Source organism: Falco rusticolus, chromosome 3 (assembly GCF_015220075.1).
Source record: "Falco rusticolus isolate bFalRus1 chromosome 3, bFalRus1.pri, whole genome shotgun sequence".
In the NCBI taxonomy this organism is placed as follows: Eukaryota; Metazoa; Chordata; class Aves; order Falconiformes; family Falconidae; genus Falco; species Falco rusticolus.
The window spans coordinates 47,602,642-47,616,802 of record NC_051189.1 but is presented as its reverse complement, the minus strand read 5'-3'; the positions used below and the strand labels follow the sequence as shown (position 1 = coordinate 47,616,802).

At 48.1% G+C, this 14,161-nt stretch overlaps 1 protein-coding gene across 3 annotated transcripts in view; it reads left to right on the top strand.

Moving 5' to 3' along the window:
• The window catches only part of RGS20 (regulator of G protein signaling 20), a 41,416-nt gene that overhangs the window by 9,074 nt on the left and 18,181 nt on the right, over window positions 1–14,161 (top strand). The window contains exon 2 of one of the 3 annotated variants that reach the window (XM_037381175.1): window positions 9,096–9,440. The exons of 1 other annotated variant lie outside the window; for it this stretch is intronic. In XM_037381175.1, coding sequence (XP_037237072.1) covers window positions 9,096–9,440 — 345 coding nt within the window. Of the gene's footprint in view, window positions 1–9,095; window positions 9,441–10,039; window positions 10,791–14,161 lie in introns of those variants that run through there. One more of the 3 variants, XM_037381177.1, reaches the window with a different exon arrangement.

The following is a 14,161-nucleotide window of genomic DNA, read 5'->3' as shown; positions in this document are numbered from 1 at the left end:
GTCTAGGCAGTCAGATCCAGTGCTTCACCACCCTACCATTGAAAACCCGTATTTAACTGAAATATCTGTCTGCCGTTTAAACCCACTACTCCTTGCTGTATATGTAGTGAACATGAAGGGTAATTTACTCCTTCCTCTTGCCTGTTTGTATACAGTGCGTGCCACATGACATGCATTTCCCATAAATGCTGCAAAACAACAAAACTCAGGAATCAATACATGCTTTTTCACAGCAATATCTTTCCACACAAAATTCAAAGACTCTAGTGGAAAATAAATTGTTTTGCAAGCCAGTTAATGCTTACTCAGTCCTACATTTTGCTGGTCCCTTCTGTGCAATAACAGGACAGTTTTTTACTCCCATTCATTGGCATGTCTTCATAAATCAGCTTCATCCTGTCAAAAGAAAGATGCAAAAAGAGATCAGAATATCCTACTGCAAATATCTTAATTTTGAAGCCCAGCTTCAGGTTGCTAGGTGCATCCTCCTGAGAACTCGTCAAAGCCAAACCTCTGCCAAGCCAGGAAATGCAAGTGAGATACCATCCCACAGACTCTTCTCCCGGAGGCCGCACGGGATGAAAGCACCTTGTTTATGTACAATGTAAGTAACTGTATGTTTCAACACAAGCATTAAAACTTAATGCTGAGGCAGGCAGAATGTTATTTTTCCATCAGCCACATCCAAAAGTATGCTGAAGGGTAATACTTGGGAAATGGCAGGGATCGGTGAGTAGGTGAACTGGTGAAGCCTGGATCACAGTGGGTCTGTGCCTGATTACTACTGATTATGATATCTGAGAAGGCCTGGCCTTTCCCACAGCCCATCCCTGTGCTGGGTCCTGATTCCAATGAAACTTTCAGGAACTTCAATGTTGAGATCTTTAACTTAACAGATCCTCGGACTACCACCAGATATGGTTGGAAACAGCTCAGAAGGCTAATTGTCCTCAATATTGTACCTTTGGTGTTATTCTCAAAATAAAGCAAATCTAAAATACCATATCACATCTTAAGGTAAGAACAGACTGCAGCAAACCAGGAGCTGCCCAGTGATGCTGTCCAATGAAGCAGTAGCCAATGATCTTAGGAAATGTCAGATCACTTTTCCTGGTTCACTGTTGCAAGTGCTTATTTATGCCTACAAGAAGGATGAAAAATATTCTCGGGAATCTAGAGATGACAGGTGTAGGCTGAGAAATTCATACAGAAAAAGAGGAGAGGCTCAACTTCCATTATTCATTCAGTTCCCTTTGTGAACACAGCCTAATTTCAGGAAGTAGCTGTGACTTTTCCTGTGACATCTTGTGTGATTTACTTTAGGACTCAATAAAGGAGAAAACTGTTCTTAATGTTCTGTCAGCTTCATTGTTTCCTTTGAGGGTAGTCAAGAGCAAAAACAGTAGATCAGACTTAGACCAGTAAAAGATAAGTATTTGTTCTTGAAGTGCATAATGACTTTCATTTATTATGAGAGGTAGGAGGATTATAATATTTTAAAGTATTAATTTTCTTGCACTGCAGTGCCTGAGTTTGTAAAATCCATGGTCTTCTCTTTTTATTACCAAACTGATTTGTTTAAGCACAAGCATTCTTCTAGGAGGGATGTCTTTGGGGAAGAGTATCTCCTTTTAGGGATTCCTTGCCAATCCTGGAGTTTAGTATCCCAAATAACCTTTGCCACTTGCACCCTTTTTGCCTTGTGGTTACTTGTGCTCAGATTCACGCAGGTTCTCAGACTGCACCAGAGAAGTGGCAGAGTTGCTCATCTCTGTCCCTTTGTCCTATTTTTTTCTTTTGCAAACTCTTGTTCCATTTACTGATCTATGTTACCCAGAATTCTGCATATCATGTCAATAAATGGGACATCTATAACCTCTATATTTAATATGGGCTCTAAATAAGGTAAAAGGGTGTTTCTACTTACATACAGACCTTCTAGACAGTTTGGCATGGAATAGTCAGATAGCTTTCCAATCAGAAGACTGATACAGTAAGTCAGTCTTAAATGCCAGGGATGTTTCTTCAAACTAGAATTTCTTCATGTTCACTGAAATTTTTGATTTTGAAAGATGGTTACTATTTTTTTCTGCTAGACAGAATAGCCATCTTTGTGCATTGTTTATTCTGTTCATATAGACCCTGCACAGATAAATGCATGCGCTTCATGTACGTACAAGAACAGCATCTGCTTGAATGATTTACCTGACCAACAGTGGTATGCTCAGACTATAAAATTGTTTCAGACTCATAAAAAACCTGTGCTCTCTCAAGTATCATACTGGATTCTAAGCCAGACATCTTTTAAACAGAAAGAAAAGCCAAACTCTACTGGGTTCTTACCAGCCTTTCCAAATCATTAGGATAAATAAGTTAAAGGTGTTACAGATCAGAGAAAAAAACATGGACTATTGCAGACAGGAAAATTTCAGTCTCACTTTGTCTTTTCTGTATTAGGTCGGAAGGTAGATTTGAAATGCATGCAGAAAGGAGGTTGGGAGGAACATTTTTGTCCACCCAGGAGGAAGATGCAGTCTTTCAAAGCAGTGGTGTAACAGGGAAACCACCATAAGTGTGGTCTGTTAATGAGTTGTTTTGAAAAATGATGCATAAAGATGGGATATAAAAACAGGTTTGTCCAAATTTCTACCCCTCTGGACTGCTGCTCTCTCTCTCTCAGGACCTTCTGAGAATCCACAGCAAAGTGCGGCATATTTCCAAAGGCAGGGAAACATGACAGACAGCCCCAGAGTGGCCGGAGGAAAAGGTCCAGCCTGCAGAAGAGTGTCTGTCTCTCTGAGCATCAGACAGGAGAAATGCAGTTTCACAGGAATACATCAAGTGCCTTCACCAACTTCAGAAGAACTCAGTGTTCTTCTGAGGTGTTTTTTTCCACCCCCTGGTTTGTTGGGTTTTTTTTTCCTTGAGGTCCTCTGTATCTGTAACCTGTAACTCTGTATTGGTTTCCAGGTCTCCCTTGGCACCACAGGTACCATTTGTAAGTCTGCTCCTAAGCCCAAAGCAAGCATGACATTCAACCTGTAATTTGTACTGTCTGCAGTCACAGCCTCTCTAATCCAGGCATACACTCCTATATGGGTAAAATTGCATAAGGCATCCAGGAAGGAAAGATTAGTAAGAGATTCCACAAGGAAGCCCCAGGCCTTTCCAATCACTTCTGCAGTGGTATCTGCAAATGCAAAACAAGGATAACTTAACCTCTCTAAATCAGTACTTGTTCAGTACCATCGATACCTTAGTACACTGAGATAAGTATCACCTGAAGTTTTCCCATTTCCTAAAAATTTTCATACCTTCTCCTCGCCATCATTCTATACAGATCAGCTCCCCTTCCTCCCATTGTCATTCAAAGGTCTTTTTAAGATGTTAGAGAAACACTCCTGGTTAATACCTCAAACTAGTCTGCAATGAAGCAAGTAGTTTGCTTTTTATGCCAGCATCTATTAGCCTAGAATGTTCTCGTTCCTGATACTGGGGGTTTTTAACCTCATACTCTTTAGCAGTCTCTCATTGCCTGCTCTTTATTCTTTTGTTCTTCAATGGAATTATGGTGTATTTTAGCTGTGATCTCTTTTTGTGTTCTCTGCCCCATTCTATGAGTACATTTTTCTCCCATCAGCCTTTTAACATGGCTGCGCAATTCCCCCAGTTCCTCCAGGTTTTCTAAGGTCCAAAATCTGATGAAAAGTCAATGGCAGAAGTGATAGTGGCTTCCTCATGAATCTTGTCAACTGGAATATTATTGTGCAGCCACGTTGTGCAACTGGGCTTTCAGACTCACTTTGAACTACTCTGAAACCTCAAGCTGTTCAGGAACATTGGTTCCAAATTGCCCCATCAATCTTCCTTTCTGAATCACTCTGGAATGTGACTAAAAGCTACTTTCTAGACCTAAAAATTGCAGTCATGTCAGTTTTAGATTATTCTTTAATTATATCCATTGCTTGCTGAGTATCTGTGTGGCAAGAATCCTGTGTAATAATTACATTGTGTGACCCAGAATATCAGGAATACTCTTGCAGGCCATGGTTGGACAGGTACTTCTTGAGTGACATTGATACTATGGAGATATTTTTCCTTTTCTAATCATGAAAAAAGGAAAATATTTGTGTCCAGTTTTAGCTCATTTAATTTCCATTGTGGGCAGAGAAAAGGACCTCTAATAGCACAAGAAGGAATCGTGCTTTGGCACGAATCCTCAACTGTTGAGGTTCCCCAGTCAAATTGTAGGTGCACACTGACACCTTCTGGAAGTGTGTAATGACTTACTGAGCAGCTTCCTTAACTCTCAGTTTTTAAGATGTAGAAGCTAATCTTTTTCTGGTCAACATTTTGCCCAGATCTTTGGTACAGGTTCTAGGATGTCATCAGGACATACACTGACAGAACGTTGCTGTGATGGGAGAACTTTTTTTTTTAATCAAACCAAACCTGTAAGGGTTTTTAATGATTCCAAATAATTCAAAGGTTTATGGGCAAAATAGAACTAGAGATGTATGTTAACCTTGTGATTTATAAAGATGTAGCTAGCATTATTTTTTAGTTATTGACATGCATAATGTGAGAGGGTCAGACAGAATACAGTGAGGCATCAGTTTGTCAAACACGGCAAAGGAAATGAATGACATAGTTTCTTCCTGCAGTCGTACTTCAGCAAAGATTTAAATTTTTTGTATGTGTCGTATTGCAATTTGTAATTAGACTCTCTTTGTCCAAGCCACCAGCTTCCTAGGTAGTCTTTCAATCTGCCAGAAACTCTGAGTCACCAAGGATTTTAAGCACATGAGTTGTGCCACAGAACTTTGAGGGCTTACAAACCCCACGGTGCCTGTCAGCTGGACTGGGGCCAGAATGGGTAGCAGAGCCATCACAGAGCTGACTGATGCTCTGAAACCCAGCATTCAGTCCTATTACTGGAAAACATCTCTTTATTTCTAATATTTAATTCCATCTCAAAGTTTATTTCTCTTTAAGCTTCTTCCTTAGAAGAAACAAAGATGGGATATGTAGGAGCGGAAAAGAAACAGGGTTGTCAGTGGTGACAGCAGAGGCTAATTTCCAGACTTCCTGAGACTTCAGAATACAGATTGACTGATATAAATATTGAAGCTGAGAGTTTTGGCAGAACATACATCTGGAATTGGCCAACTCTGAGAAAGTGCATCACCCTAGAAAATAACCTTACAGTGCTGAAATAATTAGCAAAGTACTAAGCAGAGCCATCAATAGCAAAGAATTCTAGCTGCACTGAGATCTAAGCCAAGGCTCATGATAATTCTTCAAGCATTAGTCCTAACATAATGCAATCACAGGTTTTGGCATAAGACCCTGAAGAACCTTAATCCTCCAGCAAAAGGCTAAGAGGAACCCTATGCACTGCGTATGTGCTGCTGCACAGTTCCATTTTGACAGTGTGAATGATGTGGCATTGGGAGGAACTTCCCAGTGTGACTTTCACACTTGGGCTTACACAAAATAAATTCTACTGACAAATTAACACATTGCTATTGATGCTGAAGAAAAATCAAGTACAAACAGCCATCCCTACATGTGGGACAAGTTGGTAAATGCTCTGTGGACCTGTGCAGTTCTATGATTAGTTTTACGTATTTGAAGACTCCAATTTATTCTGCCTTCCCTCAACATTGAACCTACATCTTCTATTGAAAACCAATTACTAACAGATCCATTAAGAAAAACTACTTGTATCTGTAAGAAACTGATGTTGAAAGTATAGAAATATCTAAAAGTTCAGCAGTGCTGTTTCCCATAATATCACTGGCATTATGTTCACTTCAAAATATGGTTACTTAAAATGCGTGTTTTAAAAATACATACTTATTTTCCTTTCAAGTTTTTATTAAGGAATAAGATAAAGCAAATGCTAGAATACTGCTGGTATATTAAAAAAATTGAACTTCAACTAAAGTCCCTGGAAACTCATTTTACTTCTGAAAAGATCTCCTCTCCCAGAAAAGCCTATCAGTCTTCAAAGTGATTTGTAACAAGTGCACTTTCATGTGAATGAAAATAGTCAAAAATGGCTTATTACTTTCTGTTTGAATTGCTCCCTAATTCACTATGAATCAGCTCCATTCAATGGTCTAGAAACTCTCTATTTAACAATTGAAGTGAGCAGGAAACACTAAAATAGACTAGTAGTACCTGTAAGCTACTCTACCTCTCCTGGGGCAAGGAGCAGAAGTTCAGGTATGAGGCCCAGCAATGTGTCCTAACACCTTAAAGCAAGCCAGGTCCCAAAAGAGCTAATATATGCATTTTCAGCCATTGAAGTGTGACTGAAAGAATGTTGGAATATTATGTTATTAAAATACAGATACTCTATTACCTTTCTTATAACCTGTTCTTAACGTTTTCAATGAGAACAAAATAACAAATGTGCCATACAATTTTTTGGTAATAATAACAATGACAGGTTTCTTCATTCCCACAAAGGCAAAATTATGAAAGCACATTAACTAGACATGTCTCCAGAAAGAGAGAGGCCGGAGTCTAAGAAATGTACAAAGGGACAACATTAAACAGCAAGGGTGCCCTATTCCTTTCTGGTGCAGAATAAAAAAAAAAAACAAACAACCATGGCATGATGGATAGATTTCACTTCTAAAAGTTCATCAATAACTTACGCAGACTTAATGCAAAATGTTCAGGAAGGTCTAGTAAAAGGATTTTTTTTTCTAATGCCTTATATACTAGTAGCTAATATCAATATTGAAATTGAGCCCTGAATTAATGTTTACCTTGTATATTACAAACAAAGGGGCCACTATATAGCATAATTTTATTAAATGTAAACTGTTTTCCATACATGTTTTTTGAAACAGAAGCAAGACCCAGGCCCAATACTCCCATGCCTAACTAGATTGTCAGGATGTTCATATTTGACTTTTCTGTCCTAGTGAAGTTGAATTAACCTGTACAAAGTAGGGCAGTGGTGGGGACTAAGAGCAAGGTCACCAACAAGCTACTCTGATGACAGAGGGAATTTTCTTTCACAGATGAGAAAAGTGTGCTCAGATTCCTTTTAGGCAAAGGGGTTCAATATGAGTCTTTCAGCTCTTAAAGTCCCTCAACTTTAAACCCCATTTCAATGAAGTCCAAGCACTTGCAGTTCTGTCTTAAGCATCTGGACATCAGCCTGCATCCGTTATTCAGGGAGAAGGTGGTGCTTATTTTATCAATTTGGAGAGGACTTTAGGCCTCCAAGCCTCTCAGCTGTTTTGGAATGTAGGTGGTTGTGTACATATGCAGTGATGCAGATGTACCTACCTGCAGAGCTAGATAGATTTATCTGCAAACACCAAGCACTGGAAGACACTCAGCTTAGGTGGCTTTGTTTGTCTAATACCATTCATGCTGGGGAGCATGAGTACCATCTTTTTTACACAATATGATGCACTATCACTGTGCATCATTGATGTTGAAAAAATAGCTGTCTTTAAGATAAGGTATTAGTTGATCATGACCCTCCTGACAGAAATGCAAAGGATGGAGCAAGACCATACCTTCCAAAGGGGTTACACTATGCCAGCATTTTAAATCTGAGCTTGTTATGTGAACTTAAACTTGAACATGCGAAGATTTAGAAGGTGACCTGGGTCCATAGTCTGGAGAGGGCTTAGGGGAATCACATCCACTCACTGGACAGAAATGACTGCCCTTCCTGACAGAGTGACTAGGAGCTGGATTCAAAAGCCAGTGGTGTTAACAGGTGTTGTGATCTTGGTCTTAGAACCACCTTGGTACACTTGCTGAGACTTTCTTCCCTTTTCTCTGCCAAGGACTGAGGCAGTATCACTTGATCCTAATTGTCAAGCCTAGAATACCTCCATAGTCCTGCCTGAGCCTTGACAGTTGCAATTTGGCACAAAAGCCTATTTAACATCCCAGTCGTGTGCTTTGTGCCATGACCAAAAGGGCAGAGATCTGCAGATGGGCTCCTTGCCGCTGGGCAGGAGAGCTACTAAGTGGGGGTGTGGGGTAGGAATCAGCCTTTCTATTTTTTCCACTCTCCTGGAAACATTGTCCAGCTTCCATCCGGTCCACCTCCCTGAAGAGACCTAGGGGAACTCTGCTGCTAGGCAACAGCAAGCTTTCCTTATGTGCAGGAATGGCAGCTTTCCTCACGGGTCTCAGCTTTAATGAGCACTTTCCCCTGGCACAAATGGCACCACAGCACCTTCTCCTATTGCAGCAGCAATAGCTTTGGTCTTCAAGGGCAGTGCCACCTCTGTGGGAAGGGCTTTCTTCACACTGTGCAGATTTAAACTCCTCTCTGTCTTCTTGATGTCAAAAGAATGGCTGTAGGCCAGAAATGGGGAAGATGTTTCAGGAAGGGATGGGTTCTGATGAGAAGATGGAGCCCTGAAGAGAAACAGGTGAAAATCGTGGCTAGGGGAAACAGAGGCAGAGCCCGAAAGGCAGTGATTTCTGTCTATTCCTATTCCGGGCTCATGCTCTGGTAAGGTGGCTTCCTCTCTCTAGGACAATGGCACTCGGCAAGGAAGGGGAAGGCCGTGCCGCGCTGCCGCTTGCAGAGCGGAGCTGGCTGCGCTCGCGGCCGCCCCCGAGCCGCGGCGGGGCCGTTTCAGGACCCTGGACAGGGCAGGGCGGCGCCTCCCGCCGAGCGCGGCCGGATTTGTGCCCGGGGCTTTGCTGGGTGTGCTCTTTGCGTGTACCGTGTAAGCGGCCAGCCTCGTCCCCCTGCTCCTCTGGCACCAGGGCCGGCCCTGAACCCCAGCGGGGCACTTGGCTCGGTACAAGAAGTCTCCTTCAGTTCTCACCCTAAAGGGCCGCCTTAGAAAAGTTAAAAACGCAGAGCATGCTCGCGGAGGGGGAGGGAGCAGCCCCGAGCACTCGGGGACAGACTGGTGAGGGTTCCAGTCTGCCACCCCTCAGGTTAGCTGTGCGGCGGAGGGGCTTCGCTCGGGGCTGGGCTATGCAGGGCGCCCGCCTGCTCCCCCCTCCCCGGTAATGCTTATTTTGTGTTTTTCTCTCTCTCTCTCTCTCCCCGCCCCGCACCCCGGCTCCCGCACCTCCCCCGCACGCCGCAGCCTCCGAGGCCTGCCGGGCCCCTCGCCCCGCTGTCAGCTCTGCTCTCCAGCCCCTTCCTGCGGCCGCAGCTCCCCGCCCGCCGGCCCTGCCCGCGCTTCGTCTCGGCGCCCCGTCGAGACGCCCCGGGGCCCCGCTTCGGCCCCGCGGGCTTAGCGGCGCTGCTGGCCGGTAGCGGGGCGGCCGCCCGCTGCCCGCTCGCCGCCCTGCTGCGGGGCCGCTGGGCTGAGCCGCCGGCCCCAGCCCCGCCGCCGCCCAGCCGCCTCCCCCCGGAGCGCCGGAGATGCCCGGCGTGCCACGGAGCCGCGTCGCCGCAGCCCCGCGCTGCCCCCGAGCCGCCCGGCGCTGTGAGTACCGCTCGTGGGGCCGCGTCCGCCCTTTCCTCCTCCTCCCCCACCTCCCCGCACCGGGGAAGCCGCTGTCCGCCCACGTGCCCTCAGCCGGCAGCGGCGTGGGAGCCGGGGGCGCTGGGTGAGCTCCCACGGTGAGAGCCCCGGGCTCCTCAGGCAATGCCCGCTGCTCCCCACCTGCCACCCCCATCGCTCCCCGGGTCCGCTGGCTCCAGCAAGGCGGTCCTGCGGCCGCCGTGCTCCGCACCCGGTACGCAGGCGGGAAGGGAGCAGCCCCGACGGCAGGGCTGCCCGCCAGGTCTCCCGGGAACCGGGAGCCCGGCTCCGGGAACGCGCAGGGCGTTCATGCACCAGATCAGTCGAGGTTTCACGGGAAGACCGTGTAGCTCTGCCCGGGGACGGCGGTGACAGAAGCCAGCCCCAGCCGCCCCGTTAACCCATGTCCCACCGACGGGCGCGCTGCGCCCTCCCGGCAAACGGCGTCTGGGACTGCACGGGGGGCCGCGGTGGCGGGACCTTATCGGTGAGATAGTCCCCAAAGCGTGGTGGTGCTGCGCAGGGCGCTGCCGCGAGAGCCGCCCCGGAGGAGCGGAGCGAGGGCCGAGCTCGGCGGGGCCGGGCACCCGCCTTCCCCGGGGCCGCGCCGGGCGGCCGCCGCAGCCGCCAGTAACATCGTGCCCTGCTGAAACAGGAGAACGAGACAGAGAGAGCCCGGCGGCGGCGAGCTGTGCGCTGCAGGCGGACAGGAGGCAGCTGGGGGAGGAGGGAAGATGTATCCCTGCAGTTACTTAAAATGCAGACGTGCTCCAATCCCGGGTTTATAAGCACGGCTCTCATTTAAGGCTTCCATGAACATTAAAGCACCAGTACCGAGCCCCGCGGCGGCACCGCCGCCTCCTCTGGCCCTTCCCACCCCCTCCCCCGAGCGCAGACACGCTCGCACGCCGGTTGCTCCGGCATCCCTCCCTGCGGCGCCGGCCCCATGGCTCCCCCCGCGCCCTCCCCATCCCGCCGCCGCGGTGCGGGCGCTGCGGCGGCTAGTCCCGTTGCGAACCGCCCCTGAGCCGCAGCGGCCCCCGGTGCTCGCCTCGCGGGGGGCGGCCCGGCGGCAGCCCTCCCCGTCGTGCCGGGAGGGGGGCGGGGAGCGCGGGCTGCCGGCCTCGCTCCCCCCCGGCTCCGGACACCGCGAGCGAAGCCCACCCGCGTCCGCGGCTGGCACCGTGACACGAGCCCGCGAGGGCCGGGCGCATGCGCGGGGCTGGCAAGCCGCCGTCCCCGGGCGCCCAGCCCGCCTCTACCGGAGGGGAAGCGGGCGAGGACTCACGGCGGGGCCCCGCCGCCGACCCCGTAAGTACCGCTCGGTCCCGCCCGGCGGCCGCCGCGCACTGCGGCCCCGCACCCCGGGCTCGTCGCTGGCAGTCGCGACCTCCGCGCCGCGGTGGGGCCGCCCCGGGTGTAGCGGGACGGGACGGGACGAGCGGCGCTGCCAGCGGACCCCGCGGTCGGGACGGGTGAGCGGCCGCGGCCGCCCTGCCCGGGAGGAGCCGGAGGGACCCGGCGCGAAAGGCGCTTCCCCCGGTCTCCCGGAGTGCCGGGAGCCGCCAGCCGGGAGCGCCCAGTGCCGGGGCTCGCACCGCCCCGTCCCTCCCCGCGGGCTCCCGGCGCCGCTCCCAGCGCGGCCCCAGCGCAGGGCCCAGCCGGCAGCCGGCTGCCCCGGCACCGAGGGCAGGCACCCGCCCCCGCGGGCTCAGACCCGCCGCCGCGCCCCGGGGCCGCGCCGTGCCCCGCGCTGCCCCCCTCGCCCCAGCGCGGGTGCCGGCCCCGCTCCCGCCGTGCGCCCGGGGCCTCTTCGTCTCTCCCCGAGTGCTGCTGGAGACCCCATCCCCCCTACCCCTCCGCGACGGGAGTCCCGCGGCGCGCCCGCTCTCGGGGCCCTCGGCCCCCTGCAACGTTAGACACGAGTAGCAGCAAGGCAGCGCTTCCATGTACTCTTTCGGTATCAGCCTGCCACATCACCCATCCCCAGGTGCGAGAAAGAGCTCTTCCTGAGCTCTGCCTTTAGTTAACGTCAGCAGGTACGAAAAAACATGTAATGGAAAGTGGACACAACTGCAGAAAGTGAAATAAGATTATCCTTGTGTGTGCCAGTAAGAATTGCAGTAATTTAATACGTGTGAATTACTTGATGTAACCATTCCGTTATTTCACTTTTGCTGTTGAAAAACGTAAGATCAAAACTTTTCATATGGTGTCAGCAGTATGACATAATGGCGAGGAGTTGCCTGGTACCTCTGTACCTGTTGCGCAAACAGAACATCAGCATTAGATCCAGCACTTCGCAGAGCTGTGTACTGCGGCACCGGTTACGCCAAGGGTCTGCTACAGAACCAAAAACCAGTAACCATTAGTTCAATTCAATGAAGCACCGAAATCACTATCAGCTGAGTACTAGTTGTGGTCAGGTTAAAATAAGGAATGTCTTTTCAAACTAAGAGCATGTTGAAGCCAAATGAATGTAAAACTAGCACTAGGTTTTGTAAAATATTTTAAGATGAGAGAGCAGTTACCTTATTTCCCCTTCACTTACTTATCTACTCGACCATTAATACTTATTTTGATGTCTTTACTCTGGGTCCCAAATGGTTAATCGTGGAAGCATCACCTTGGCTATTACACACCTCTGTCCCTTGAAGAGCAGCGCACATTTTTTGGAGTGAGTGGTGATGCTTGAGGGGCTCAGCTTAAAGTACCAGGAAGGAATCTGCACAGTGTAAGGTTTCTGTGTCTCTTGGAACCCAGGTCACAAGTTGATGAACCCGAGGCATAGGCAACTACCAATACTTAGTTGCTTATAAAAAATCATCCCATCTTTCATCACTAGGAAACGTTATCCCAAGGAGGCAGCAGGTCTTCGCAATAGCGCAGAGATCTCACATTCAGGAGCAAGACTAGTCTTAGCTAGAAGCTCGTGATTCTTAACTTTCTGTTTATAGGCTTGTTTCAAAATTGTCATAGCCAGGTGAAGCGAAGAAGTCCAGAAAGCGTTGTGACCAAAATGACGGTCCGTTAAGCCAAATTCTGACTTTACTTCAGCTTTAAATTGACTTTGGTAATACTCCTCCCAGCTGACATGGCGCCATTTGGCACCACAGCTGAACTTGAGGCAGAGGGTAGCTACCGCGGTGCCTACCCTACCAAAGCAGCCAGATGCCAGTGTAGTACAATCCAAAGTGAATCGCGACAATCGGAATCAATAGGAAACGGTATGTGAATCACTGTTTAATGCACTCCAGCATGAGTCATCCCAATTCAAACCAGCTTTCAGACCAGTACAATGTCAGTCAGCTCCGCACACAGTTCGATATGAGTCAGATCTCAGCACCGAGTACAATATGAAATGAGTCACAGACTAATACAGCGCCATGTGACTCCAGTACCCAGTGTGAGTTGTCAGTTCTGTGTGCTATGAGTCACTTCATAGTACAGTAAAATGGGCTTTTTGGAGACCATTCATAATTAAGCACAATGCAACCAAGCGCCAGTAGGAGATGATGGGAGTGAGCAGAGTAATCTGCTATGTGCACCAGTTTCACTGTTTGCATAGTAAAGAGGTTTGTAAAATATTAGGATGAATGGATTTTTTTAATTTTTTTTTTTTAAGCCAGCTGCATAAAAATACCTAGAAGCAAATATTTCCTCTAACATTAAAGCTAGCCAAAGCAGAGCTGAAGCAGCCGTAAAACTCCCAGCACTGGAGAAGCCTGGGGTTTTGTTTGTTTGTTTTTGCTTCTGAGAGAGCTGATCAGCCAGTGTGAACTGACATACATCCAGCGAGGCTGACTCCAGCTGCCACGGAAGACGAGGCAAGGGATGCCGACAGGCTGTGCTGTGCTGTGCAGAGGAGGATTTGACACTGATTTAACTTAATTGCAGTTTGCAATGACCTGGTTTGTGAAGGGACTCAGCATGGAATGAAGTTACATCCATACTGGCATTCGTACTGCTCCACTGTCACAGTACCCACATAAACAGCAGGACTGCAGTAACAGGTTGCTTTTGTTGCTTTTTCAATGCAACCAGTAAAAAAAAAAATATCTCTTGCCTTTCCCATATTACAGGAGAAATAATGACAGAGAGTGACCCTGCTAATTGCACGTTAGAGTAACGTTTGCAGTGAAGTCTCTTGTGGTAAAATCCAAAGGAATTACTTTACAGTACTACCAGAGGAGATATAGAGCATCCTTCTAAAAAGAAACACACAAAAATCCCACTGAAACCCCAAGTAACTATGTTTCTTAACAAGAAAGTCAGATTTTACTCAGAGAAAGACTTCAGTGTGGGAAGTTTTTTGCAGACAGCGGGTTGGTCTGGCAGCCAAATAGTGCAGCACTGAATAGCAAAGAAAAAGGAGCAGAAGACATCTAAGCCCTTGGTAGAAAAACACCTCAGTTACAGGTGACATGATGGAGGCACCGTTACCTGGAACTATGTGGGTGTGATACACTTTCAGCCGTTCCTTTTGAAATGTAAAGCAATGCTTTAATCTGGATAGATGAACCCAGCTCCTCTGAGCTGCTGCTCCTCTGGAAAAATAAATAAAACAGGTAAAGGCACTCAATTTCTGCACATTTTACATAAAAGCATCCCAGATTTTTTTTTTAAACTCATGGAAGGATACTTTCTCTTGCAATTTCATCTACTTAGGCTTTTGACAGACT